The 27197-nt window shown below is 39.4% G+C and overlaps 3 protein-coding genes across 10 annotated transcripts in view; all 3 read left to right on the forward strand.

Moving 5' to 3' along the window:
* Positions 1 to 768: 768 nt before the first annotated feature.
* Positions 769 to 10965, forward strand: LOC133605872 (uncharacterized). The gene is made up of 7 exons (XM_061959202.1): positions 769 to 917; positions 5219 to 5328; positions 5401 to 5485; positions 5558 to 5753; positions 5879 to 7697; positions 7769 to 7972; positions 9267 to 10965. Exons 1-7 carry the CDS (start codon positions 778 to 780, stop codon positions 9518 to 9520), a joined length of 2808 nt encoding a protein of 935 aa, XP_061815186.1. The 5' UTR covers positions 769 to 777; the 3' UTR covers positions 9521 to 10965.
* Positions 10966 to 11765: 800 nt separating this feature from the next.
* On the forward strand, positions 11766 to 22121 carry mfsd8 (major facilitator superfamily domain containing 8). The gene is made up of 12 exons (XM_061958867.1): positions 11766 to 12266; positions 12345 to 12427; positions 14298 to 14341; positions 14425 to 14665; positions 14741 to 14854; positions 15027 to 15171; positions 15231 to 15289; positions 15349 to 15457; positions 15539 to 15673; positions 16457 to 16560; positions 18723 to 18934; positions 21748 to 22121. Exons 1-12 carry the CDS (start codon positions 12208 to 12210, stop codon positions 21952 to 21954), a joined length of 1512 nt encoding a protein of 503 aa, XP_061814851.1. The 5' UTR covers positions 11766 to 12207; the 3' UTR covers positions 21955 to 22121.
* Positions 22122 to 22661: 540 nt separating this feature from the next.
* Positions 22662 to 27197, forward strand: part of LOC133605873 (uncharacterized) — a 34730-nt gene continuing 30194 nt past the window's right edge. For 3 of the 8 annotated variants that reach the window (XM_061959212.1, XM_061959208.1, XM_061959210.1), the window contains exons 1-3: positions 22662 to 22833; positions 22932 to 22951; positions 26560 to 26580. Coding sequence is in view for 7 of the 8 variants with exons in the window: in XM_061959208.1 (XP_061815192.1) it covers positions 22830 to 22833; positions 22932 to 22951; positions 26560 to 26580 (45 nt within the window). In the remaining variant the exon portion in view is untranslated. Of the gene's footprint in view, positions 22973 to 26559; positions 26581 to 27197 lie in introns of all 8 variants that reach the window. The other 5 variants (XM_072913232.1, XM_061959204.1, XM_061959209.1 and 2 more) reach the window with 2 other exon arrangements.

Here is a 27197-nt window from a genome sequence, read left to right on the forward strand (position 1 = left end):
AATAATGATCATGATACATGCAGCACGCCATGTGTGTTATTACAACTACAGTACATACGCTGTCTGGCTAGCTGTGTACAAACACAACATGAAATGTGGGCTAGTACTTTACAAATACTATAATATGATTGTTCATTCAGTCAGTACAGATTGATGTTTTATCGCATTGTGTGGTGCTTTACAAACTCAAATGCATTTCGTACTGACGTAGAATTCAGCTTACCTTTTGCCATAGTTAGCTTTTATGGCTTATACCATAATACGCGGATGTGTTATTACGCTGGAAAATTAGTGCCTCAGAGTTCGCTCTTACAATAACAATGTCGCTAAAGTTTGGTTAATATACAGGTTACAAAATTAAGTATTGTTGACAGTTTTTGAATGCATTTTTAAAGTGATTTAGAGGTAGAATTGATTGCTCTCATTAGCTGCATTGCTAGCCACCAAGAATGAGCCGATTTTTACATGTTAGAATGCAAAAAAAAACAAAAACTTTTGTCTTCTTGTCTCTCTTAAGGATTGTGAACTGCAGGCAAAATTCCCAAAAAGTGCAGTTTCCCTTTAAGGAACCACAGTATTTAGGGACAAGCTGTAGAAATGGATGGATGGATGGATGGATGGATGGAGTATTGCCTATATTGTATTGTAATAAACAAGTAATTTCATATGAGGTTACATAAATAATTATTAAAATCAAAGAAGATAACTTTTACAAATGTTTGTTTATTTGCTAACCCCATTGTACTGGCAGCCAAACAGCATCCACCACTTAACAGGATGTTGTGCGCATGCGCGTCGGACACCACAGCAGGGAAGGCAGTCCTAATGGCGGAGAATGTGCGGTCACCCTTTGACTACCGGGAGCCACCGACGCTCGACAGCGACGGGGATGGCAGCAAACCACCGCCGCAACGTGGGTGAGTAAAGTCTGCTGTCCACCGCGTCTTCCATTTTTCTTGTATTATTCCGCCGGGCTACATTGCTTGCTTATTAAACACTCGCTCTGGAGGCGCACGTTACAAGCTCTCTTGTGTTTAATTTTTTAGCCTGATGTTATGACACCAAGCGACGCATATACGGTGTTTTATATGTGGTATATTTTGATTATTTCTCTAGTATGCGATCAGGCGTCACTAAATGGGTAATTCGAGCCACCCAGTTGTTTATTCGTGGTGTTTTGACGCTCTTTTTGGGAAGCTAACTGGCTTAGCTAGCTTTAGCATTGGATGTGTTGATGAATGAAAATGATCTAAGATCTGCTTTGTGGTTCATTAAAAACATCACCTGACCTCATATACATGTCTGCAATATACAAAATAAGATCAGGACTCTTGTTTAAATGTGAAAAACAAATATGTTGTATAGATACAGTATGTTGAATTCACAATTATATGATCTTAAATATAACTATCAAAGCTTTTGAAACCCTATTAATTATGTATATTCGTTGTGGCTTGTGCAGCCCTTTGAGACACTCGTGATTTAGGGCTATATAAGTAAACATACTTATACAACTTCTGTGCAGTTCCGAACTTTGTGTCATTGAAAAACAAACAAAATATTCTGCCATAACTTTAGAGTGTTTCCTTGTCAATTGTTTAAACCACTTATGCAACTCAAAGAGGCCCTACTATGCAAAATCATCTTTTCTTGCCTCTTGGTACCTGCTGTTGTAAATTGGGGATCTGTATAAGTCCCTAAAAGTTTAAATCACACTGTAGAGGCATTGCGAGATATTTCTAAACAATCTTTTGTCAATGGTAGAGATTTACCCATAGTACTTTGTGCCAGTCCGCCATTGTAGTCCACGCTGATGTAAATACGCTCCTTTTTTCCCCTATTCTCTTGTTGTGGGGCAGACCGACTCGTACATTCACATGCATCTTATGTATGTATATAGTTCAAACTTATATCTGTCAGTAGGCTTGATATGGAAGCGCTAAAACTACAACAAAGATGACGGGGAGTAGACGCAGTCGAAGTGGAGGCACGTAAATAAGCCACCTACAAAACAACGAATCCGGATGAGATGGTCAATGAGATGTTTAAAAGGTCGTGAAGCTACTGGTAAATATAGTGAAGCTACGTAGCTTTGCTACATGTAACAAGCTACTGCCCAACATTAGTTACGATGCAAAATGCTGCCTAGTGTATGGCACTGTAACTACAAGCTCCATTGGCAGTCCATTTAATTGATCTAGGATGGCTGCCCATGCCACAAGTAAATTAATATATGGGAAACACTGTTAATGTTGGTATCTTCATGGTCTGCAAAAATGGGTGATATTATAGTGTTAGTCAGTCCCTCCCTTTATTTTGTTTTGCTTCTAACAGCTTGTTGTTAGCAGCTAACATTAGCATAGTCAGCATGACACTGGGACTACCGCAAAGGGTGGGGCTGGCGGTTGAAATAATGGATATTCTGCCTTGTTTTCAAATTGATATTGCAAAAAAATTAAAAGGTATTGATCCATAATCGATCAAATCGTTTATTATACTCAGCCCAAATATGGAGCATCACAATTTGAAAATGAAAATGTTCACGTTTTTAAACATAGCAAGTTGTAAACTTCCCTGTAGCTCACAGTGTAAACACACATGTTGTCGATCGTGCAAGACTTCTTTACTCCCTCAGAAAGGAAGACCTGTTGTGTGCCACATGTACCAAATGCCCAGCAAACACTCCGCAAGGAAAGAACACATCAACAAATAAAACCTCAAAAGCCACCCAAAGCACCAGCATTGCCAGGACAATGCCCTGAAAGCTAATGAAGACGCTTGTGCCGTAAAAGAAGCTGCCCAAAGCCACCCGCAAAGAAAGCCCACTGGGCCGTTCCCACTGCAGCATTGTCTGAAAAGTGCAAAAAGCCTGCCAGATGACCCTAAGGCCAAATAAATCTCCAATTTCATGCTCATAGACGTAAATACTGTACGTAGTTGACGCATTGTGCTGGTTGGTCCGTTGCCAATTATTAGTGTACAGTATATTAGCAGAGTCAAAACAGCCTTGTAAACTAATAGGAACTAAGTTAATGGACTGGTTTGTTTTCGGATTGCACTGTAAATTTAGAAAATGGGAAGTCCATGTAATTTGAATGCCATTTTATTTATTTTTACTCTTCTAAAAGTGTTTGATGCAATCAGAAAATGTCTTTGTTTTCAGTGCCATTTTTTAAATTTGTGTTCTAAAATTGTTTAATGTCATTGCTTTACTTTATTTTCTGTTAAAATAAAGCCACTTGTGCTCCCCTTTATTTCAAAAATCATCAAAATACATATTGGTACCATTTTTGTATCAGGACAATGGTAATACGAATCGTAGTTTTCGACCAGGCCCCCACAGTTGCGAAAGACACTGGACTGGTCGGCCAGCAAACCACCCGGAAACACGATTTGTACTTCCGAGTCGCTGTTATTTTTTCTGATGTACGTTTGAAGCCAAGATATGCCGTGATTGCCAAACTCCGAAAATAAATAGTTTACAGCCTTTTAAGGGGACCTATTATGATTTTAATATACATTTAAAACACTTCTTTGTGGTCCAGATTTGGGCTGGACGAATTTGAGAAAAAACCTGATTGCTGTTTCCTTAAACTCTTTTAATTGGCTAAGAGGCAAAGAATGCGAGGCTCAACAATTCTGATTGGCGAACATATATGTCACTCAAATGCTGGTGATGACAGAGAAAACAACCCCCACCTCTTGTGGTTTGGTTATTGCACCAATTAAAACCTCAATGTCGGTTTGATGTTGATTGATTGTGCAGCCCTAGTTCAGATCATGACTGGATATGTTCCAAAGTCACTTTTTAAACGTTTTTTTTGTTAGTTTGTTTGCAAGGTGTTCGATTCTGAAAGCGTTTTTAGATTGCAAATGAAACCACGGCTCAACCTCTCCAACAGTATTAAAATGTATCTTTTGAAAATGTACATGTTGAAATATATATCTTGAAGACCAATATCACCGCTATTTTTTTCCAGACATGGTCACAAATATACTTTATAAACGGTATATACGGTAAATTCACCCGGTGACCACATTAGGTACACCTGCACACTCACCAATCAATTCATACTAGTGCATACAAAAAGCTGCTTTTAGCAAGGCCTGGGTCAATAACAAATATTGCTTGACTATATATTGGCCTACAAATTATTGCAGATAAATTATAATATTGTCAACATTATTTTGAGACGAAATCAACCACTGATGTAATGATACATAATAATAATGCAAGTATACCCTTTGAAATGCAATAAACTTGTATGTCATATATTTTAACATTGTAATTGGAATTTCAACTTTTAAAATCCAAGTTAAATAAAACAAACAAATAATACAAATAAAATATACTCTTTCTTTTAGCAAGATCTTACACCTAAGTATAAATCACAACCAAAAGCAATGAAATTGGTTCTGTCTGTGTTAAGGAGGGGGTGTGGGACCCTCAAATATACACAACCAAAATAATAAATATAATGGCTTCATAAAGTCATTGCGACCAAAATGATCACGGTTGTCATTATTGTGGTACTTAAACACACACTAAAATATTTTAAGACTGCAAAACCCTGCAAACAGAAGCATCTAAAACCGTCTGCAAGCTCACGCCAAAATGCATGAACCTTATGATTTGATGATTTGGCATTGTTTAGTAAGAGCAGCCAACATTGTCTAACATATACAAGTCAGAAAAGACAAATTGGTCCAAATCCAAGCAAGTCCACCTCTCTTCCTCTCTGGTTGGACCGTTTGCCTGTTGAATTAATCTCACATGCCATTTATCTCACGCTAATGCGAGCAAATTCACCATGAGGACTTGTCGGTATCATCACTCCCGCTGTCTGGCCTCATGGAGCTATGTTGCGCTGCTGCTCACAAAGTCTTTGCGTTGGCAGAACACGTACCACGCAGAAAACCTGCATCACATTCACAACGCATTAAAAATGCACTCAGTGGAATCCCATGCTGTGGAAATATAGGAAACTGAATTATTTGAGAAATTAAGACTAATTTAATTACACCGACTTTATTAGCTTTCCAGATTCCTCAACTTCAGCTTTACAGAAATGTGTTGATGCTAACAGTGTCTCACTCTATGTATTATAACTATAATATCTCCGTTTTATTGTTGCATTGCTTTTACTGACAGTACTTTTAACTCTAATCACTTGCTCAATAAAAGGTGGGGAGGGTGATTTATTGTTTGTTTTTGCAGCCGCGTTTGTGGGAGAAAACGTAAAGGGACACCCGTGAAGGTGTGTGACCGAGCATACGTAACAGAAGATGAGGAAGAAGAGAGCATGTCGGAGCACAGCTACAGTCCTGGTATACGCTAATGCTAATGGGAGTAAAAACAGTCCTGTTGTAGTCTATTCAAATTGCCTTTATTTACACCAGGTGAAGGCCAGTACCCAGAGGGCGCGGAGGACTGCCTCCCCCCACCTGGCAGCCCCTACTATCTCCCTGATCCTGCCCAGCTCTGGTGAGGAGGGCCCTTGTTACCAAAGTAACCAACCACGCAGGCTCTGTCAATACTCCGTTTGTGCCTTGACAGTGTGCCAGAGCTGGGCGAAGAGGGTGCCGGGGGTGTCCGGGGCCCTGTGCTCTTTCACCCACCCCCCAATTGTAGAATTCGTGAGGTGCACTGCGGGACTCAGGTGCGGCTGGTCGTCATAGCGATCCGGGACATCGCCAAAGGAGAGGAGATCACGGTGGACTACAGCCTGACCGACTGGGGCGAGAACGCAATGGTATGATGTGATATGGACAGTGTGTCCACAAATGCCTTGCCCCTGATAAATGCCTAGTACTCTTTGAAGTTGAGTAAATCAATGGTTACTGTGTTTGGTTCATGTGGTTCTCTTTCATCCACCAGGAAGAAGAAGCCGGGCCTCACCCACTCACTCTCTCTGTGTCTGATTACCTCACCCCTTCCTGGTCGCTATCGCCCTCCTCCTCCCCGCTCACCCACTCGGAGCCAAGTGACTCGGACCGTGAGGAGGACGACGATGAGGAGGAAGACGACGACGACGAGGATGATGACGACGACGAAGAGGAAGACATGGAGGAGATGCGGGGCCGCGTGCTCCGCCGCCGCAAGAAGCGCAAGATCCCTACGGTAGGAATCGGTGCCAAGAAAAAGAGCACCCCCACCTCCTCCAGAGGGCCCGGCCGCCCCTGTTCGTCCGTAGGGCCAACCGGCCGGTCTCAGCCTCAGACGGGCAGCGCCGTAGCATCGCCGCCCCCAACCACCAACATCAACAATAACATTAACATAAACATTGGGAGCTCCAGTGGCGCTACCGTGAGCCGGCGGCAGCACTGTCCGTACTGCGGGCGCCACTATCGCTCTTTGCCGCGCCATTTGGAGAAGCACCACGCCAGCCAGCCCGAGGTCCGATCGGCCATGGAGCTGGCACACCTCCGTACACACTCCAACAACGCGGCCCCACACCCTTCGACGACCGCTGCCTCCTCTCACAGTCATTCCTTTGCAGTACCACAGTCGTCACCCCCCAACCCAACGGCAACACCGCCTTCGCTCTTCACCCAGGAGCGAGAATCACCACGTACAGGCACTGGCGGCGTTTCTTTCTCGCTCTCTCTGTTGCCTCCCGCTTCCAAAAAGAATCCACTGGCGGCTAGCTCTCCCACGAAGCGCACCGCCTCTACTCCAGTTGCGGCCAGAATAAAGAGCCCAACGCCTCCTCCTCTGCCGGCGTCTCCTCCAAGACGGGGGCGCAGGATGAAGAGGGAGAAGCACGAGGAGCCGCCAAAGGTAGAAGAGGATCTGGCGCCGCCTCCGACGCCAGAACCAGACATAGATCCGGATGAAGATATAGAGCTGAGTGCTGATGGCGAGGGTGACACTCCAGAGGAGAAGACTGGGGAAGCTACAAGGGCAAGTCAGCATCACATCTCCCCATTTCTTTCCTCCCTCTCCTCTCTGCTGGTCCACCTCCGACAGCAGCAAAGGTCTGCCTTCGTCGCGCTCAACCACACTCGCTCCGCTGAGGCCTGGCGTCAGCTCTGCCACTCCAGCCTCTCTCTGCTCATCCTCTACAACCGCCACCGTGAGTGCGAGGTGGCAAAGCTCACCATTCTGGACTACCGCAAGCGAGCTGCCCCGCAGGAGAGTCTCTGTAACTCCCCCTCTGGCATGGAGGCCCTCCTGTCCCCCTTTGAACGCAGTGTTCTCTGCCATCTCCCAAGGGCAGGGGTCATGGGCAAGCGTGGGCGCATCCAACCCCTTATCCTGCCCCCGAATTGCGAGTCCTGCCTAGACCTGCTCCTTCAAATGAGCTGCCATGTAGGCGTGGACCCCGAGAGCCCTTACGTCTTCTCCCGCCCCTATCATTCCCCCGCTACGCCTCTGCGAGGCACGGACCTCCTGCGGAACCTTGCACGAGCCAGCGGGGCCAAGAACCCCGGGGTAATAACAGGGACGAGGGTGCGCCGACAGGTCGCCATCTTCACTCAGCTGTTGCTTCTCGAGGAGGGCGAGGTTCAAGGCGGTGCCACCAAACGCCTAGAGAACTTCTTAGAGACACAGTATCATGTCACGCAGAACTGCTCTTCCATTGTACGGGACGCTGTCCTTATGGGTAGTGTAGGGCGTGTCATTCTCTACGGGGAGAAGGAAGGTGTGCTTTTTCGCGGGATGAGCCTGCAGCACATCTGTCTCGAGTTGGACGGTAGGCTTTTAAATGTTATAAATGACCTAAATGACTTAAAATAATTACCTCATTATCTTGCTGCCTGGCAGTGTTGTCCGGCAATTCAGCAGACTCCTTCTCGGAAGAGACGGAGCCAGATGACCACAAAGAGGAAGTGCAGGAGAAGGTGGAGGTTCTAGTGAAGAAGAAAGGACGAGGGAGACCACCCAGGAAGAAGCGACCGCCCATCACTCCGACAGTCAGTACCTCCAGAGTCGGCGCCCAGAAGAGGAGATCAGCCCAACCCAAATCAGGTAATCTTAATTAATGGTGATTCCTTTAAGTTGTTTTTTTAACATTATTTTTTAGGAATTGTTGGACCAGTAGCGACATAATGTTTAATGCAGCAGTAATCTTGTTTTAAATTTAGTACCAATTTAGCACCGTCTGAGCACCGCAACGCAGCTTAGCAAATGGTTATTACTATTAACTTACTCTCTACTTATCACCATTTTTTTATACTGGATACTGGTATCATACTGTATGCATCTGGTCAAGATGCCCCCCGAACGCTTCCCTCGGGAGGTATTTAGGGCATGCCTGACCAGTTGCGGACCACTGGGAAGACCCAGGACATGTTGGGGTGTCTATGGCCTTGTTCAAACTGCAGGTCAATTCCAATTTATTTGCCCATATGTGACCTGAATCGGATTGTTTCATGTCAGTGTGACCGAGGCCTCTTTAATATGTGGATATAAATCGGATATATATGCGATGCGTCATCAATGTTAACGTTCCCGCATTCAGGTCGCATTAATCCGTCATTAAAAAGTGATAAGCGTCATAATTATTCGCCAAAACAGACAGTTACAAAATAAATAGTTGACAACACAGCAGAAAACAGGTGAAAATAATATGTTATAGCAACTACCTGTCTCCGACTGCTCGCCCGCAGACATGCTCTTCATGCAGACATCAGAGCAAAATATTCTGTAAAACTGCCAGAGCCAAAATACTTATCCTCTTTCTTCTTAATCTTCTCCGTGCAATAATTTGGTCCAGAAAATGTTGACTTTGATTGCACAAAATCCTTGAAATTGCCACAAATGCGCCAGTACTGAGACCGACAAGAGCTGAAGCCATTTTTTTTACGTAAACAATGCAGTGCGTGCGACGTTATGACATCATGTCTGCATACGGTCAGATTACATTTACATTAGTAATCTTTTTTTTTCTAATGTGAACGGCCACTAAAATGATCAGATTTGACAAAAAAATCTAAATTGGACATCCGACCCTGCAGTGTAGCTTATGTCCCCCAGCTGGCCTTGGTATGCTTTGGGATCCCCGGGAGGAGCTGGACAAAGTGACTGCGGAGGGGGAAGTCTGGGCTTCTCTGCTTAGGCAGCTGCCCCTGCCATTTGACCTTGTATAAGCGGAAGAAGATGGATGGATCTCTTCTCAGTCTTTTTCAGATCGCTTTCAGTGTTTTTTTTCCCGTTGAAATCAATTTTTAAAAAGTATTTCCCACATTTTTTAAAGATAGCTATTAATGTTATAATATTTTATACACTTTCAAACACCAATGTCAGTATTGATCTCCTGTAGGGAAGCGCGGCGTGCTGAAGCGTCCCTGGTCGGAGGCGGAGCGTGTTTCTGTGGAGACGCACCTTCAGCGCAATCTGGTGGAGCTGCGTGTGCCCGCCAAGGCCGACTGCGAGCGCTGCCTAGAGCGTTGCCCGCTGCTCGTCAGCAACCAGCGTGATTGGCGGGCCATCAAGTTCTACGTGCACAACCGCATCCAGCTGCTGAAAAAGCAGGGACGGCGGGAGAGTGCGGTTATCGCTGCCGCTGCCGTTTAAGTCAACTCTGATTGTAATTTTATTTTAATGTAAAAAAATAAAACACCACCAATCATGGTGGAGTGCAGCTTTCAACTGTAATAATATAATATAAAGGGAGTACTGTAACAACTGGCTTCCTCTAATGGTGAACAATCACTTTGTTTCTTATTGTCAATGTGAACTGCCAATGTAGCATTTATGTATCAGCTACGAGTGTGCAGGAAATAACCTACAAACTATGAATGCACAAATCCTCCTTTTCCCTACAATATGCTTTTGATGACCAAACGTAAACGCTTTCAGCAGCAGCATCTTTTCAATAAGGCCCACAGGTGGACTGCGTTGTCTTCTAGGCCAGTGTTTCCCAACCTTTATTGAGCCATGGCACATATTTTACATTACAAAAATCTTTAACAAAAATGTAAGTAAACAGGTAAAGTGCTGTGGAAAAAGTAATTGTCCCCATTCCTCATTTCCTACTTTTTTTTTGCATCTTTGTCACACTTGAATGTTTCAGATTCTCAAACGGACTCAACTATTAGACAAAGATAAGTAACAAAACTTTAAATTGATGATTGTATTATTAAGGAAAGCAAACTATCCAAACTTACATTATGTGAAAAAAACCTTATAAGTGCTTATACCACTCTTAGCAGTAACCGCTGCGTTTACTAGCAATGGGTATTTCACATTTGGTTCACTCTTCTTTGCATAATTGTTTGGATTCAAGGAACTTAATTTAATAACCAGCACGTTGAAGGGTTTTCGAACATGAAAACTCATACATGCCATTTTTAAGTAGTGTCTTTATTCTGGTTTAGTCATCAACACTGACCTTAACTGAGGCAGTTAGTGAGAGGACCTTTCGGATGTTGGCCGGCCTCTTATGGGAAGGTTTGCCAGTGCCACTTTACCAGGGTTTTGCCATTTGTGGATAATGGCTAATTACTTGGTTTATTACATTGAGAGGTTCTATTCAAGCGATCTCTTGTATTTGTCATTCATCAAGCCTGTGAAATTGAACACCGCTTTAACAAAAAAGCGATTTACCACAGTTATTTCATGGTTATGTTTGTCTAATAGTCTGATCTGATCATTTAGGTGTGAGCAACATGCAAACAAGTTACCTAGAAAGCAGCAAATACTATTTGACAACACTGTAGATACACAGGTTAATTATTTAAATCCTGCCACTTAAGGGAAATTGTGTAATTTCCCGGGGCCATGGCACAGCGGTGGGAAATCACTGTTCTAGAACAGTGACCGTCTGGATACAATAATCTTGACACACATTTAATATATACTTTTCCTTGTTGGTATTCATTGGCTAATAAGTCAAAACTATCCAGAAGTGATCTCAGAATGTACATATTGTAAATACTATCTGTATTAAAGTTAAATGACTTGTTTTTTTCAAACTGGTTGTGAAGTTTCCTGCCGTATGCATTGTTAAAAAATAAATATGTTGCTTATTATTTTCACATTTGTCATTTTTACACATTTTTACAAATTATGCAGTGAAAGTATTTGAATTTAAATTATATTAATTATTTACTTAGTCCTCTAGAGCAGGGTTCCCCAACCTTTTTTCCACCAGGGGCCGGTTTAATGTATGCATTATTTTCACGGACCGACTTTCTACGTGTAGCAGATAAAAACAGCAAAAAAAATTAGCCTTAGGCTACAATCTGGCACATTAACATTTTATATGTCCATTAATGTGCATTGTCCCATGTACTATAACAATGGAGTTGTAATATACATCTATTAACAATCTTTTGGTGTGTTTAGTGGTACAGGCGAGAGTTAAGTCGGAGAAAATGCGGTACTTTATAAATTAATGAGTTTCTGTGTGGCCCGGTAGCATATGTGTCACGGACTGGTACCGGTCCCCGAACCAGTGGTTGGGGACCACAGGTTTAGGGCACTAAAGTGAAACTCTGCCTTCAAAAAAGGATTATATGATGTGTGACTGAAAAACTATAACACAACTTAAAATTTCTGAATATTGCAACTAATTCTAACTGAAGTGAAAACAGTTAAAACTTTGACTTTTTAACTTTTGAAAAAAAAAGTGGCTTAGTTGGCAGTCTAACGGGAGCTGCTTGTATGGTATCATTGTTGTACTTATACTAAATCAATTATTTAGATTAGCCACTTTTACTCATGAAACTATCAAGGTGAAATGCAAAAATGAGCGGAAGTACTTTCAAAATAAATTTATAGTATGCCTGCTACAGTCAAAAACTTTTAACGAAACTGGATTCGGGAATATGTGATTTATTTTTGAACACTCTAATACTTAATATACCAAGCAGACTTGCAGAAACACGAACGATATTTGTTTTTCAAAATGAAGTCCTATTTAGTTTAGAAGTCTTGGCGGAAATGAGATTTAGCAATAGCTTGAAGAGAAAGTTGTCATGCGTGCTTGTTATCAAGTTATGGTCTCATAGTCCACCTTTACTCTCATTTAGTGGCGCATTTTTTATTGAGAAAAAAAAATATTTTCATCGTAAATGAGTCAAAATAACATGCGTGGGATGTTTGCTCTTAGCAGACGCGACGCGTATAATGTTAGTTGTACTGGCTAAAGCTAGACTAGCTAGCTTCCTATAGCTTTCCGATAGACACTGCTCGATGACAACTAGGATACAAACCCTCGAATTTTGCTTCATTTTAGGATCGATTTTAAAAAAATAAGAATGTCTCAGTTTGTAGATGAAGACGAGACAACGCCATTACTCAGAGACGACCCAAGGAGGTGAGTGCTTTATAAAATGATGACTGGACATTAGCTCTTACTGCTTACGTTTTACAGTGGTTTTTCTCCTGTGCGCAGCAATGACTTCCAAGATGACAATTACAAAAGCCGATGGAGATCCATCAGAGTCATGTACTTCACTATGTTCCTCAGCAGCGTGGGTGAGCTTTAGATGTATCAGAACATGCAATTTGGTCCAGATTAATCGAAAAGTTCTAGGAACAGCTGCAGCTTAAAAAGTTAAAGGAACTACAGTAGAAACTATCTCTGGCAGCGAAATGTGTTTAATTTATATTTTTTTAAGTTGGTCTATTTATATTTCAGTTATATCTATTTCTAACGGAGTTCCAAAAGAAAACTATTTATATCCGAATTGTCATTCTTATTCATCCCGACTCAAAAAAACAAAAACAAACAAAAAAATAAATAATAAATAAATATATATATATATATATGAGTCCGTTATACAGCACTCAATACGGGGGTAGAGAGGAAGACACATTAGGTCAGGCTATATCATCCCTACAAGCCTGTTTCGCAGGTTTCTAAACCTGCGAAACAGACAAACAATAGTCAAACCTAGAAAAATGAAACATTTTATATATATCTATATATATATATATATATATATATATATATATATATATATATATGTGTTATATAAAATCCCCTAACGAGCAGGGAAACCTGCGAAACAGGCTTGTAGGGATGATATAGCCTCTGTGTTTTTTCCTGACCTAAAATTATATATATATATATATATATATATATATATATATATATATATATATATATATAAAATAATTTTTTTGGGACATTTAGGATTTTTAAGACATGTTAAGGCCATCCCCATGCAAGCAGAGGAAGTGTTTCTAACATGTAACCTGTTTTGAAAAAGTCTCTAAATAATACCAAATAATACATAGCGATAATCGGTTTGAATTGAGAATCGATTCGAGTCGAATCGTCACCCCAGGATTCGAATCGAATGTTTAGGTGCCCAAAGATTCACACCCCTAATTTTGAACAACAATAATGAATATTAAATGTTTGATTTTATGAATACATTTTGAATTTAGATTTAATTATATGTTAAAATATTTAATGTTATTTGATGAAGCAGGTGTCTAATCAATTGTCCAGCAGGTGTACCCTTCATTAAAATATTTGTCATTTCTGGACTATTTATATTCATACAATGTTTTGTAGTATATTTTGCTGCATTTCAATTTGCGTGTTGTTTAGTTATTAAGATTATTAAGGTTTTTTTGTTTGTTTGTTTTTCATTTTGAACAAACTATTAAAAATGATCTTGCTAGTGCTATATAACAATACTAAATATGTTGTTACAGGATACATGATAAAACACAAGTACACCTTGACATGATCACAACAATAAACCTACTCATTTAACTAATTAAAAAAATTAATTACCCTCTTGAGATATATTTGTCATTGTGTGTATCAAACACATTTTTTGTTTGTATTTGTTTTTTAATTGTGTGATGTTTGCTTTGATTTCCTCATTTATTTGATTGCACATAATCACCCTACTTTTGAAAGTAATGTTTACGCAAGGTTGTTTTCAATTAAATGTAACCCTAAAATGATATTTTCCACTTCTGTCTTTGATCCATTGACTATTTCACTACTATTGACTGACTGTCCAGTGAGTGCATTACACAGTGAATATAAACGTGTTCAACATTTCTTCATTGACAGTTAGGTGGCATTACAAATCGTACGGCGTGGCTTGATTGGTAGAGCGGCCGTGCCAGCAACCTGAGGGTTCCTGGTTCGCCGCCATCAGTGTGTGAATGTGTGTGTGAATGGGGGAATGTGGAAATAGGGTCGAAGCGCTTTGCGTACTTTGAAGGTAGAAAAGCGCCATACAAGTATAACCCATTTCCCATTTCCATAAATCAGTCAAAAAAAAAAGTGTCATCGGCAGAAATGGAAAAATATCCACTCCATACTGTAATAAGTATACCGCCCTTCTTAAAAAATGTTTTACATGTTTCATTTTTCTAGGTTTCACTATTGTTATAACATCACTGTGGCCATACCTGCAAAAAGTTGGTATTTGTTATTTTATTTTAGCAATATCACTATTGGAAGTCCCTTATTAGGATCTAAAAGTGTTTTTTTTGTCTTCAAGATCGATGACAGCGCTAATGCCACCTTCCTGGGATGGGTTGTAGCTGCCTACAGCCTAGGCCAGATGGTGGCGTCGCCCCTATTTGGTCTTTGGTCAAATCACAGGCCGCGCAGAGAACCGCTGGTGTGCTCCATTTTAATCAACCTGTCCGCTAATATCTACTATGCCTATGCATACCTGCCCAGGACACACAACAAGTACCACATACTCATGTCCAGAGCCTTTGTGGGATTTGGAGCGGGTACCGAGTACTTCTAGGTCATAGATATTGTGGTACCCAGCCTACGTATGCTAACATGAGTCAACATTATGGCAGGTAATGTGGCTGTTGTGAGGTCCTATGTTGCTGGAGCAACATCCCTGAAGGAGAGGACAAACGCTATGGCCAACATGAGCGCATGTCAAGCCTTGGGTTTCATCCTTGGACCAGGTAAATACGTTTTTTTTGTTTTAACTTCTGCCAAGATGGCCTGAGGGAACAAGCTGAAGGGCCCCAAACAATGGTTAAAAAGATGCTGCAGCCATGATGCTTACTTTTCAGAGAATGATCCAATCTGATTATCCGATTAGTTAGCTTGTCCTACTTTTATGTGTTCCTGCAGCTCTGCAGGCTGGCTTGACGTTCATCGGCGAGCTTGGCTACACCTTGGCCGTCATTGACTTGAAGCTCAATATGTACACGGCACCTGCTCTACTAGCCACCATCTTTGGCGTCATTAACATCCTGTTGGTCGTGCTGGTGCTCAGGTGACGTCTTTGAGTGGCGACAAGAATCTGTATTTATTTAAATAAAATGTTTTCTGCAGGGAACACCGCGTCAACGATGACGGGCAACACATCCAAGCCGTCAACTACGTATCCGAAGGTAAAGACTTTTATCATTGTATTTGAATATTAGATCTGAGGGTTTATCACTTCTTGCAGATCAAGTTAGCATCACAGAGGACTCTGAGGAAAACATCGACCGAGTCGCCGCTGTAACCTCTAACATCCTCTTCTTCATCGTCATGTTTATTTTTGCCGTTTTCGAGACGTACGTAGTAACCAATTGCAATCACTTACTCGTATTTGCGTTATTTTTTTTTTATTGTTTTCTACTACTTTTTCCTCCCAGGATCGCCACCCCTCTGTCCATGGACATGTTTGCTTGGACGAGGAAGGAGGCCGTATTCTACAACGGCATCATCATCTGCTGCATCGGGTTTGAGTCCATCCTGGTCTTCCTGGTGGTCAAAGTGGCCTCTCAAAGGTACCAAGACTCTGAATGCTATTCAAAGATCCTCTACATCACAAGAACGATCTGCTGTTTTGAAAGACTGACTGCGAGTCAAAAATTCTTTATACCAGTGTTTCTTAACCATCGTTGGGCCGCGAGTGCCCCTTAGAGGACTGTCAAAACATTTCTCAGCTGGTGGGTCACAGCGGTACTCTATTGTAATACACTTCCACCATTTGTAGCAGAATTGTGTGTAAATACAGTATGGCCAACTAAAAAAAGACGCCATGTTTGCTACCAAGAAGCATGCACTGTGGTCGTTAGGATCTTAGTTTTTTTGACAAAACGCATAATAATACGTATAAATATAGTTTAAAACATACTCCAGCTCATAAATTTAAAATAAAACATGATTTTGTTTTGTAAAAATATAATTTTGCAGGCGTATTTGATGATGCACTACGCCAGTGACCAGCAGGCTGTCTAGCAGCGTGCTCTCGATGTATATTTTATATTTCATATCATTTGACAAGGTATAAATATGTTCAACTGTAAGTAGGTTAGATATAATTATTGAATACGATAAAAATCAATGGTAAGATTATTCGTTCAGTATTAATATTAGAGTTGGCCCTGAGGTGAAAAAGGTGAATAACCTCTGCTATATAAGACCGTATGGCTGTGCTGTTTTATTTCCTTTTTGTTGGTCAAAGATCAAAGCTAGAAAAATATTGGTGTTACTCATGGCTCAATTTTAAGTCACATTATTTTTAACCTTGGCTGTTTTTGTACCCATGATGCATGCTTAATTTTTAGGGTTGGGGATCGTCCTGTCTTGCTTGCAGGCTTGGCCATCATATTCTGCGGCTTCTTTGTACTGCTTCCATGGGGGAACTATTACCCGAAAATCCAATGGGCAGGTATTGATTTTTTTTTCAATACTGTAAGGAAAAAGTTAAACTTTCTATTTTTTAATTATGTTTTTGCTATGGTTTCATAAAATGTTATAATATCTTGTCCCTTAACATTGCACCTTTTTAAAAAAAAATAATTACAGTGAATGTCATATAACAAAATAATAAAAATAACAAACAAACAAATACAATAATAGGTAAAGGAAAGAGAAAAACACTCCCATCTCTATTGCTTGTATTACGACACGTAACTTCTTCCCGGAAGTGAAAACCAGTGGTGGTCAACAAAGCTAAAATGGCTGTTTTACGCCAAGCAGCGCGCAAACTATCTGAGTACAAAAGAGGCTTAAATCTTCCTGCAAAAAGCAGATACAAGCCAAAAATCAAACTATGCAATGGAATTGATCCCCATACATTATCAAAAAAAGATTTGTCGAGTGATATCAAGGATTACGTTGGCCGTGTTCCCAGACATATCAAACTATTGTGCTGCAGACATCATTCTACATGACATAAACATGGAAAAGCATGGAGGTCTACAACTTCTACTTGTGTGGCTGGCTTAAGGAAATTGGTATCAAGACTCTCCCAGATAAATATGCATTATTTTTGCTCAGGTAAGGTTGCATTTCATAATTTAACTTCGCATCCACTGATTTTTGTTGCTGTTGCACGCGCCGTTTACGAGTAGAGTGTTTTTCCCCGTCTTAATCTAAATATAACTACAGATGTCAACATTGTGTATGTGTTAAAAGCTTCATTTATGATTGCTGTCTTTGGTAAAAGCTTAACCCTTTTAGGTTTTGCAGAGATTTGCTTTCTTTTCTTTAAACTTGCCGAGTTGGTGCTTTTTGAAACACTCTCAGCAAACATGTGTTTAAGAAACACAAATAATATCAAGATAATTTTTAAATGGGAAATAACAAATGTTAAAGGTTTATCAAACAAACATTTAACAAAGTAATCAGTGCAAACTCATGCATTCTTCGACTTGGGAAGGAGTGTGTGCTGCTTTTCTTGTCATTACGTAAAATCTTGCACTCTTCTTTTTAAATTACTTCTCGAGGAACTCTGAAAAAACGTTTATCCTTTTCGCGATTTGAACGATTCGTATAGCCGAAAAAAAAACAAACATAGGGCATTTTTTTCTTCAAGAAAGGCTAAATGGCGCCTAGTACCCATTGAAAACAGAACTAGCTTGACCACCATGTGTAATCATTGGGTAGGGCGTGAGCCGGACGTGACGTCAGTAACATCCCAGCAATGCTCTTATACATATATATAAAGAGAATCATACTCATTCATCATCGATGAGCTTCAAGCACACCTGTGAAGTGAAAACTATTTCAGGTGACTACCTTTTGAACCTCATCGAGAGAATGCCAACAGTGTACAAAGCAGTAATCAGAGCAAAGGGTGGCTATTTTGAAGAAACTAAAATATAAAACATGTTTACAGTTATTTCAAATTTTTTTGTTTAGTACATAACTCCACATGTGTTCATTCATAGTTTTGATACTTTCTGTGACAATCTACAATGTAAATATTCATGAAAATAAAGAAAACATTGAATGAGAAGGTGTGTCCAAACTTTTGGCCTGTACCGTGTATATACTGTATATATACATAATGTGTGTATATATATACATATGTATGTATATATATATATGTGTGTGTGTGTATATGTATATATATGTGTGTGTATGTATGTAAATATATATATATATATATATATATATATATATATATATGTCTTAATAAGGTTATCCAAAAAATAGTGCTCGATACCGTAGTAGAGCGCAATATATGTATGTGTGGGAAAAAAAAAATCACAAGACTACTTCATCTTCAGAGATGAAGTAGTCTTGTGATTTTTTTTCCCACACATACATATATATATATATATATATATATATATATATATATATATATATATATATATATATATATATATATATATGTGTGTGTGTGTATATGTATATATGTAAATATTTATATATAATTACGAACACACACACATGCAATATTGACCTACATTTTATTTATCTACTATCATGTTTATCAATAATTATATGACAGAAATATTGTGGATATAATTTATTAGATATGTCTTATTTCTCTCTAATACTAAACTTTCAATGCTTACATTATGTTTTCATCGCCTCCAGACCTGAAAAACAACTCGTTGATCAGTCAAACATCGTCCAACGGTACTTTGGAGCCGACTGGCTGTCCGTACGAGCAAACGTGGTGCCAGTACACGCCCGTCATCTACCTGGCTCAGTACATCTCCTCAGACTTCCTTATCGGAGTGGGCTACCCGGCTTGCAATGTAATGTCCTACACGCTCTATTCCAAAATCCTTGGACCCAAACCACAGGTAAAAAACACACTGACTTATAATCACTGTGGGTTTTTTTTATCGTTCTTCTAAAGAAGACATCTTAAACTCAGTTTAAATCAAGGCTGGACAAATAACTTCAGAGTCAAGTTTTAACCATGTTACTAAATGTGTTAACTAATTTTACTTTTGTGGCTTTTGTTACTAAATTTGTTAACTAATTTTACTTTTGTGGCTTTTGTGACCTTAAGATATTGAATTTTTTGGGGGGAATTTTGCCTATCGTTCACAATCATTATGAGCGACAAGAAGACACGCCTTTTTTTTTTTAAGATTTTAAAGATGATAAATTATGCTCGCAAGATGGGGCTAATGGAATTCAGCCTTCAAAGCCGTCTAACTGCAAGTTCAAAACCCTCCGGCAACGTTTTGTATACACACTGCAAGTATATATATAATGTAGTAACAGACACATTCATAACATTATGTAATATGTGTAGTATTTACCATATTTTGGTAATTTTTAAGCAATACCAGAACATTTTTCATTAGTGCATTTATTTCCGTTTCCATAGCAGCGCACTTCTGACTTCCGGGAACAATTGGGTGTTCCTTTTTAAGGTAACAAACGTGTGTGTCCTAATCATGGCAGACTTGGTAACTGACAAAGAAGACAACTATTTTCGGACTAATGAAGATTCACAACCTTATATTTTGGAAGCTGAATATACGGAGGATGAAGTGCTGCTCATAGTAGCGAACACAAAGAGAGGGTGAAACGTTGGAGCAGACGGAAGCCGAGAGAGTGAGGTCGGCGTGACTGGACGGTGTAAATGTGGAACTTGGAGCCAAGCTGTGCCGACATAAATGGCGTGCTTAACCAAAATCAATTGGAAGCATCACCGGCCAGCTGCACCAAACTCACAACTGTCCATCAAGTGAGTCACTACAATATGATCATGATCATGCTTGTTAATACAACTACAGTACATATGCTGTCGAGTTAGTTGTGTACAAACAAAATATGAAATGTGGGCTAATACTTGACAGATACTGTAATATGATTGTTCATGTTTTTCAGTCAGTACGGTGTCTTATTCCATTGTGTTGTGCCATTCAGCTGCTGACGCATAAGCTATAACATACTTCTTACCGTAGCTAGCTTACGGCTAACGGTGTAGCATGCCGCCGCTGCGAGAAAAAGTCTGCAGTGTTTGCTCTTACATAACTATGTAGCAACAGTATTGTTGCCGGGTTTTGATGCATTTTTAAAGTGATTTAGAGGTTGGATAGCTAATAGATAGCTCCCATTAGCTGCACTGCTAGCAGCCACCGAGAATGAGCAGATTATTACAAGCTAGAATGCGAGAAAAAAATAACTTTTCTTGTCTCTCATAAGGATTGTGAACGATTGGCAAAATTAAAAAAAAAAAGCAATGTTCCCCTTTAGAACAATTCAAAATATAAAATGATATATTTTGACATTGTTGTTTTCCCCAGAACATGGTCAGAGACACTTCTGCTTTCTTATAGGCATTTTCCCTCTGTGTTGCCTAATGTGTTTGTTGTGCTGTCATTGTTTATAGTATTGTAGTTAGTGTTCTTTGCAGTAGGATTCAATATTGCCATAAACTATTCAACTATTAGCCCTCCAGGGTGCGTAGGCGGCAATTACAAATCATATGTGGGTAACCCCCCCCCCCACCCCCCCTCTAGGGGAGACCGAAAGCAATGGATGTCGAGTGCAATATTTCTCTTCAAAATTGCGATTCGATTTGCGATTTTTATATTTAATACATATAAATGGATAAAACTGCAAAAATAACAAGTGAAGGGCGACATGTTATTTTTAGACTGTTAATCAACATATTCTTGTCTCAAGGTGCCACACATTTGAACAATATACAATAATTTACTTTTGAAATATTTGGCTATCTGCAGACTGACTCATAGCTTTTGTCTACATCATGCTCTGAAACTGAAGAAATAATCGATAAAAACTGTACAGTGATTATAATGTAATGTAATCATAATATATAATAATAATGCAAGTAACCATTTAAAAGGATACAAACTCTAATTTCTCATTACCGTAGAATTGTTTACCATTATACTGTATTTGGTAGGTAAATACCTTTGTAATCCTAAACAAATAATAACTAAATGGACGCAAAATTTTTACTTAAATAAGTATTTAACATCTAAAAGTGCATTTTTCCCCAGTTGAAAAAACTAGGTCGGACGTTGTCTGTTGCCATCATGTGATCATGGCATTCTCGCTTGTTCTTTGTGTTGATGGGCTCATATTGCCCATCCGATTTGAAGCTAAAATATTCCCACAGTGTGACATCTGGCTTTGTTATCATATTTTTTTCCACCTAATATTTGTTACTTTGCTGAACTTTTCACTGGCGAGTCATGAGACTTTGCGTCTGTGCTTGTGTGTGGTCTCGCATGGCATGGTTTAACGCGTATTCAACATTTTTATGTCAGAAAAGACAAAATTCATCATTATGTTCCTTCAGCTATGAATAGAGTAACATATACTTGTTTTGCATGTCACTATAATCATCACTTGCATAAATAGACAATGAAAATATTTTTTTGTAGTGAAAAAAATAATTTTGGACCAAATAGGTGCGGCACACCTGATGATCTCTCACAACACACAAAGATGCTATGGCACAGTGGTTTGAAATGACTGACCTTGACCTCTTCACATGTCACTCATATTTCTCACCCATTCAAGTTAATTTAGTTCTAATTAGACTGGAAGAAGGTCATATCAGAGTCTGACTTTCCCTCCTTTATTTTGAACGCTGATGTTTTTCTTATGGGTTCTTGTCTTTCAGGGCGTGTACATGGGCTGGCTGACTGCATCTGGCAGCGGAGCGCGGACTTTGGGCCCCGTGTTTGTCTCGCACGTCTACACCCTCCTCGGACCACGCTGGGCCTTTGCCCTCATCTGCATCATGGTCGCAGCCGCCATCGTCCTCCTCAGCGCCGTCTACCACAGACTTATCGCCTTCTCTGTACGCTATGGGAGGGCGATAGATTGAGGACGCCGTTTTTTTTCCCTTGAAGAAAGGCCAAAGATAATTTTACAACGGGACCAATGAGTTACTGCAATTTTGTTACTTCAACTGCATTTAACTGAACACAATTTTAACTTCACAGGCACACTGACTGGTTTAAATAAATGTGACCTAGCGCTAATGTGAATATACATATTTAAATTTGTGTTTTTTAATGAAGAAATTAAATGTCATTTTTATGTGTGGAACATATTATCTATTATAAATTCTTGAAAAAAAATATGTACAGAAATAAAGCAGTTATGGTTACCATATGTTATGGAGCGCAAAGCTAATATGTTGTTTTTATTTTTATTTTTTTTAAATATATATGGCTCTGCCTCTGAATAATCTATTAAGTCTTGTAAAATACATATATTAAAAAAAGAATCAATACATCCTAAATTATCGGTCACAATCACGGGGCAAAATCTTTAGCATGGTTATTTATTTATTTAATCTAATTTAATTTATGCATTGCAACGAACCAGCTTAAAATGTATTTTAGTATTCCACCAAAACGTATTTGTAAAATGTACATTAAAAAATATAGGTCTAATTATAAATTTTTTCTTCTTATAAAAATAATATTTCCACAAAGCCGAATATCATGCGAAAAACAATTCCAGGTGGTGTGCATCATGCAATAAACTACAGTACAGTACTTCCTGTCGGACACCGGAAGTCCTGTTTCTCCCCGGAAGTCCAAAACTGCAACCTCAAAATAAGCACAAGAGTATTGTCGGTGACTTTTTGATGAGTTTACAGCGCTATTGACACCACTACTAGTAACATTCCGTTGTATTTTTTAAACGTATTAGCATTTTAAGGATTCCGACCAAAACTTACTTGGTGTCGGAATGGGTAAGAAAACATATTCTAAATGTGTGGCAAACACTAATAAGCCGGTATTGTAGTTAACTTTTAGCTCAGGTTAATGAAGTTGTCATTTTCTTCCCCAGATTCAACCGACAACCCCCTCGTAAGTTCAACCTTTCTATTGGTAATTGACTTGTTACTTTATTGAGCTAACGAAGCTGAATTGCCAGGGACGCAACTATCTACTTTTCGAGGGGTATGCACTATACAGACTCATTGCTGGTATTAGCCTAGCTAGCATTACATGTATTAGCCTAACTAGCATTACAAGTATTTTGATTGATTGAATGATTGAGACTTTTATTAGTAGATTGCACAGTACAGTACATATTCCGTACAATTGACCACTCAATGGTAACACCCGAATAAGTTTTTCAACTTGTTTAAGTCGGGGTCGACGTTAATCAATTAATTAGCCGTATGTATGCAACTTATCACCATAAGTAACTTAAGTACCGGTACATTTTGTGTATATGTCGTGAATATATTTTGCCAATCCTTAGTTTAGGGTGATTCTGATTAAAAATAAATCACGTAGGGCATTGTGATTCATCTCGCATGACTAATAATTCATTGTTTTAGGCAGAACGATTTTTAAAGGATCATTACTTTAAATATTATATACACTGCAGGTATATTGGGGTTTACAATAGTAGCTTTACCGAAATTAGAAGTCTTACCAAACTTACTTAGTGTCTTTCAAACACATTTTCTTAATCATTATAGGCCGTGTCCTAACGAACATGGACAGTTTACAAAAACACATATCCAAGGTTAAAACGATCTCCATCCACACAAGTGTAGTTTCATGTCTACACGCAAACGCATACACCTGCTGTCATGCACATTTTGTCGAATCATAAGCCTGGAAAAAGCAGCAACAGCTGACTTGGTGGCGATATTATACCTCTGTTATTATAATGTTTATTTTGCAGTGACGTGCGGTGAGGTTGATGGTTGGTGAGGCACTGACTTCATCACAGTCAGATTTACAAACATATGAACCCTAAAGAGTATCTTATTCACCATTTGATTGGCAGCAGTTAACGGGTTATGTTTAAAAGCTCATACCAGCATTCTTCCCTGCTTGGCACTCAGCATCAAGGGTTGGAATTGGGGGTTAAATGACGAAAAATTATTCCCGGGCGCGGCGCCGCTGCTGCCCACTGCTCCCCTCACCTCCCAGGGGGTGAACAAGGGGATGGGTCAAATACAGAGACACATTTCATTACACCTAGTGTGTGTGTGACAATCATTGGTACTTTAACTTAACTTTAACTTTACACATACAAACTGTAGCACACAAAAAAGCACATTTAATAAAAAAAACTTTATTATGGTCTTACCTTTACTTATAAATTAAGTCCATGCGCTGCAACTAAAGCCCTCACTTAAACTTTCCACGTGCAAGATTGAATCTATTTAAAAAAGTGTAACCGAGGGTTTATAAATGTCGCCTATACTGTATGAAACTACAAAATAACAAACACGTAGGCTCCAGTTTACACAAGGACCACTTTATTTACCTTCTTTCAAAAACTTCCGCTCCACTCCGTGTCATCACTTCCGCTCTTAGCGCCTTCAAAATAAGAGCTCAAGGCATATACTGTATAACAGCGCATAACAGGAACTTAACATCACAAAGAGGAAAGCCCATGAAAATAGGTTACAAAAGTTATTTAATAAGAAGCCAAAAAGTGCAAAAACAATAATGTTCGTGTTGGAGGAGTTGTGAATTAGATACACCTGCAGTCTGCAGGTGTACCCAATGTTGTGGCCCTGCAGTCATTCACAACTCCTCCAACACGAACATTATTGTTTTTGCACTTTTTGGCTTCTTATGAAATAACTTTTTTAAATAGATTCAATCTTGCACGTGGAAAGTTTAAGTGTGGGCTTTAGTTGATATAACAATTCTACGGCGGGGGTGCAGGAGGCGGGATTACTGGAGCCTCAGCCAGTGCGTCTTTTGCAGCCGTTTTATGATCGCTCAGCACAAGAAATACGTTTCACACATACAGTTGTTGACAAAATACACTGTACATTATATACCTCAGCTAAGTAAACTATGGCAATGTATAATATAATTAATATAGCAATACAGTCTCACTGCACAGCAGGCCAGCAGTTAGCCGAGTCCACAATCCATGTTGAGGCACTGAGTGATGTGCCTCAACTGGCTGCTGTTCACCGCACCGTCTCTTCTCAGTATTTGAACGGCAAATGTGAAAATTCAGCGATTTTGAATAAAAATAATCTAAAACTGGTGAAGTTAAATGGAAAATAACTTTATAGTATAATCACTGGATACATATAACAATTTAATTATTTTTTTTTCTTTTTACATTTTTTTTCTTTCCATGATGGCAGGTGAGGCGGGGCCTCACCTGCCATCATCATAGTGACTGCACGTCACTGTTATTTTGATATGCAAGACGCACAATGACATGTACATTATCTTTAAAAACAAGCCTGCATTTACACAGAGCCCTGGGAACATTATGAATCTTTTTTTTTTAGTGTTTAATGTGCACATGCATACCTGTGCCGCTGAAACCCACCAACTCTCATGGAACTTTACTGCACGTGCAGTAAAGTGTACATTATTTCTAAAATCAGCACTCACTAAGAGTCAAGGAAGCATTTGCATGTTTAAGTGCCTAAAGCGCACATACGTGAGTGTGCTGCTGCAAAAAAATAAAAAAATATTTAATCATCGAAATGGTGATACATTACATGTGCAATGAAGTGCATATTGTCTTTAATATCAGTACACACTAGGAAGGAGGATGCTACATCATGTTCTTTTTAGCTGCTTGGTCGCTTTTTACGCGTGTGCACGGTCGCGCCCAGCTCCATCTACACAAAAGGAACCAACGCATGTAAGTTAACTTAATGATCTGTTGTTAAATAATGACTAAAAACTATGTAATGTTGCATCTTTCTTATGACACAGAGCAAAAAGTCTTGCTTGTCAAAGTTGTTCCATCAGGTGGAGGTTTGACAGCGATCGTATCCAAAACAGCTGACTGTCATTGGTGCTGGTGGAGGTGTCGCAAAGCCCATTTCGATGAGCCTTTTTAGTCAATGTAGAGTGAAAATAGCAGCATATTTTTGTTCAGACATACAGTAAGTCTTCTTATAATGTGTTTAAAGGCAGCAAGGCAGAGTTGTTGAGCTTTGGAAACGACTATCAGAGGAGTACAAGTTCCGGTTTGTGCCGTGTACACGCATACTCTAAGCGGAGAGTTTTGGAACTCTACACTTTGGCCAGCGTTGGCAAGTCTGCGTTTTTAAGGACAAAAGTATGCGTTTGCGTGTGGACAAGAGGCCTAAATGCAGAGAAAAGTATGCGTTAACTATCCGTGTTCGTGTGGACATGGCCTTAATCAATCAACCTTTATTTATATAGCACTTTTCATGCATGGGCAAGTTGCAATACAAAATGCTTTACATCAGAAAAAAACATGTACATACAGCACTATTGACAGTAACAAAATACGTTTGCTAGTGATGTCCCCAAGAGGCAACATGTAAAGATAAAAATTAGTGTGACCTAAAATTGAGCTTGAGGAACCCCACATCTTATTTCATGGGTTCCTGAAAAACATGTATCCATACTTTCATAAAAACATAAGAGCGGAACCAGTTAAAAACAGTACTAGAGAGTTTTTATGACATTCATCTATTAAAGTCACCTTTTCTTTGCAGGAAAAAGAAGACACCAAGAAGGTAAGAAGTCTGTTCTTATAAAAAATTCTCCCCTATTTTAGTTGGCAAATTCCAGGCCTGATGTTGCCATGCCATAGATGAAAAGCCATCCATGAGGCACAATACAATAATGAGCACATCAAATTGTGTAAAAATAGACATTTGAAAACCAATCATCAAAAATTAACATCAGAACTCAATCTCAATGAAGACAGCAAAACGTCTTCGCTTTCCTCTGCTTGCGGACAAAAGTGGCTCGTAAATGTACGGTTGGATGCTAACATAATTTTCTCTTGCCATTTCTAATTCTAATAAAAAGTATTGTATAGTTCTAACTTATATTTTTCGTTACTGAAGTGTATGGCTAAAACTACGACATGGCTGACTGGGTGGAGATGTATTTAAAGCCAGCTGGAGGGGGCTACGCGTGGAGCTCTAATAAGACGCCCTTTCAAAACGTTTAGTTTTTAGAAACCCTCACAAAGCGGCTTGAAGATGAGTTTGTAAAGCAAAATATATGTAACATTTTGACCAAAACACCACAGTTACATGTTATGTAGACCACAAAAAAATCGTAGTGTGCCCTTTTAATATTTGTTATATTTTAAAAGCTAATTTGTCATTCTCTCTAACTTAGG

This window comes from Nerophis lumbriciformis, linkage group LG05, assembly GCF_033978685.3.
Source record: "Nerophis lumbriciformis linkage group LG05, RoL_Nlum_v2.1, whole genome shotgun sequence".
NCBI lineage: Eukaryota > Metazoa > Chordata > Actinopteri > Syngnathiformes > Syngnathidae > Nerophis > Nerophis lumbriciformis.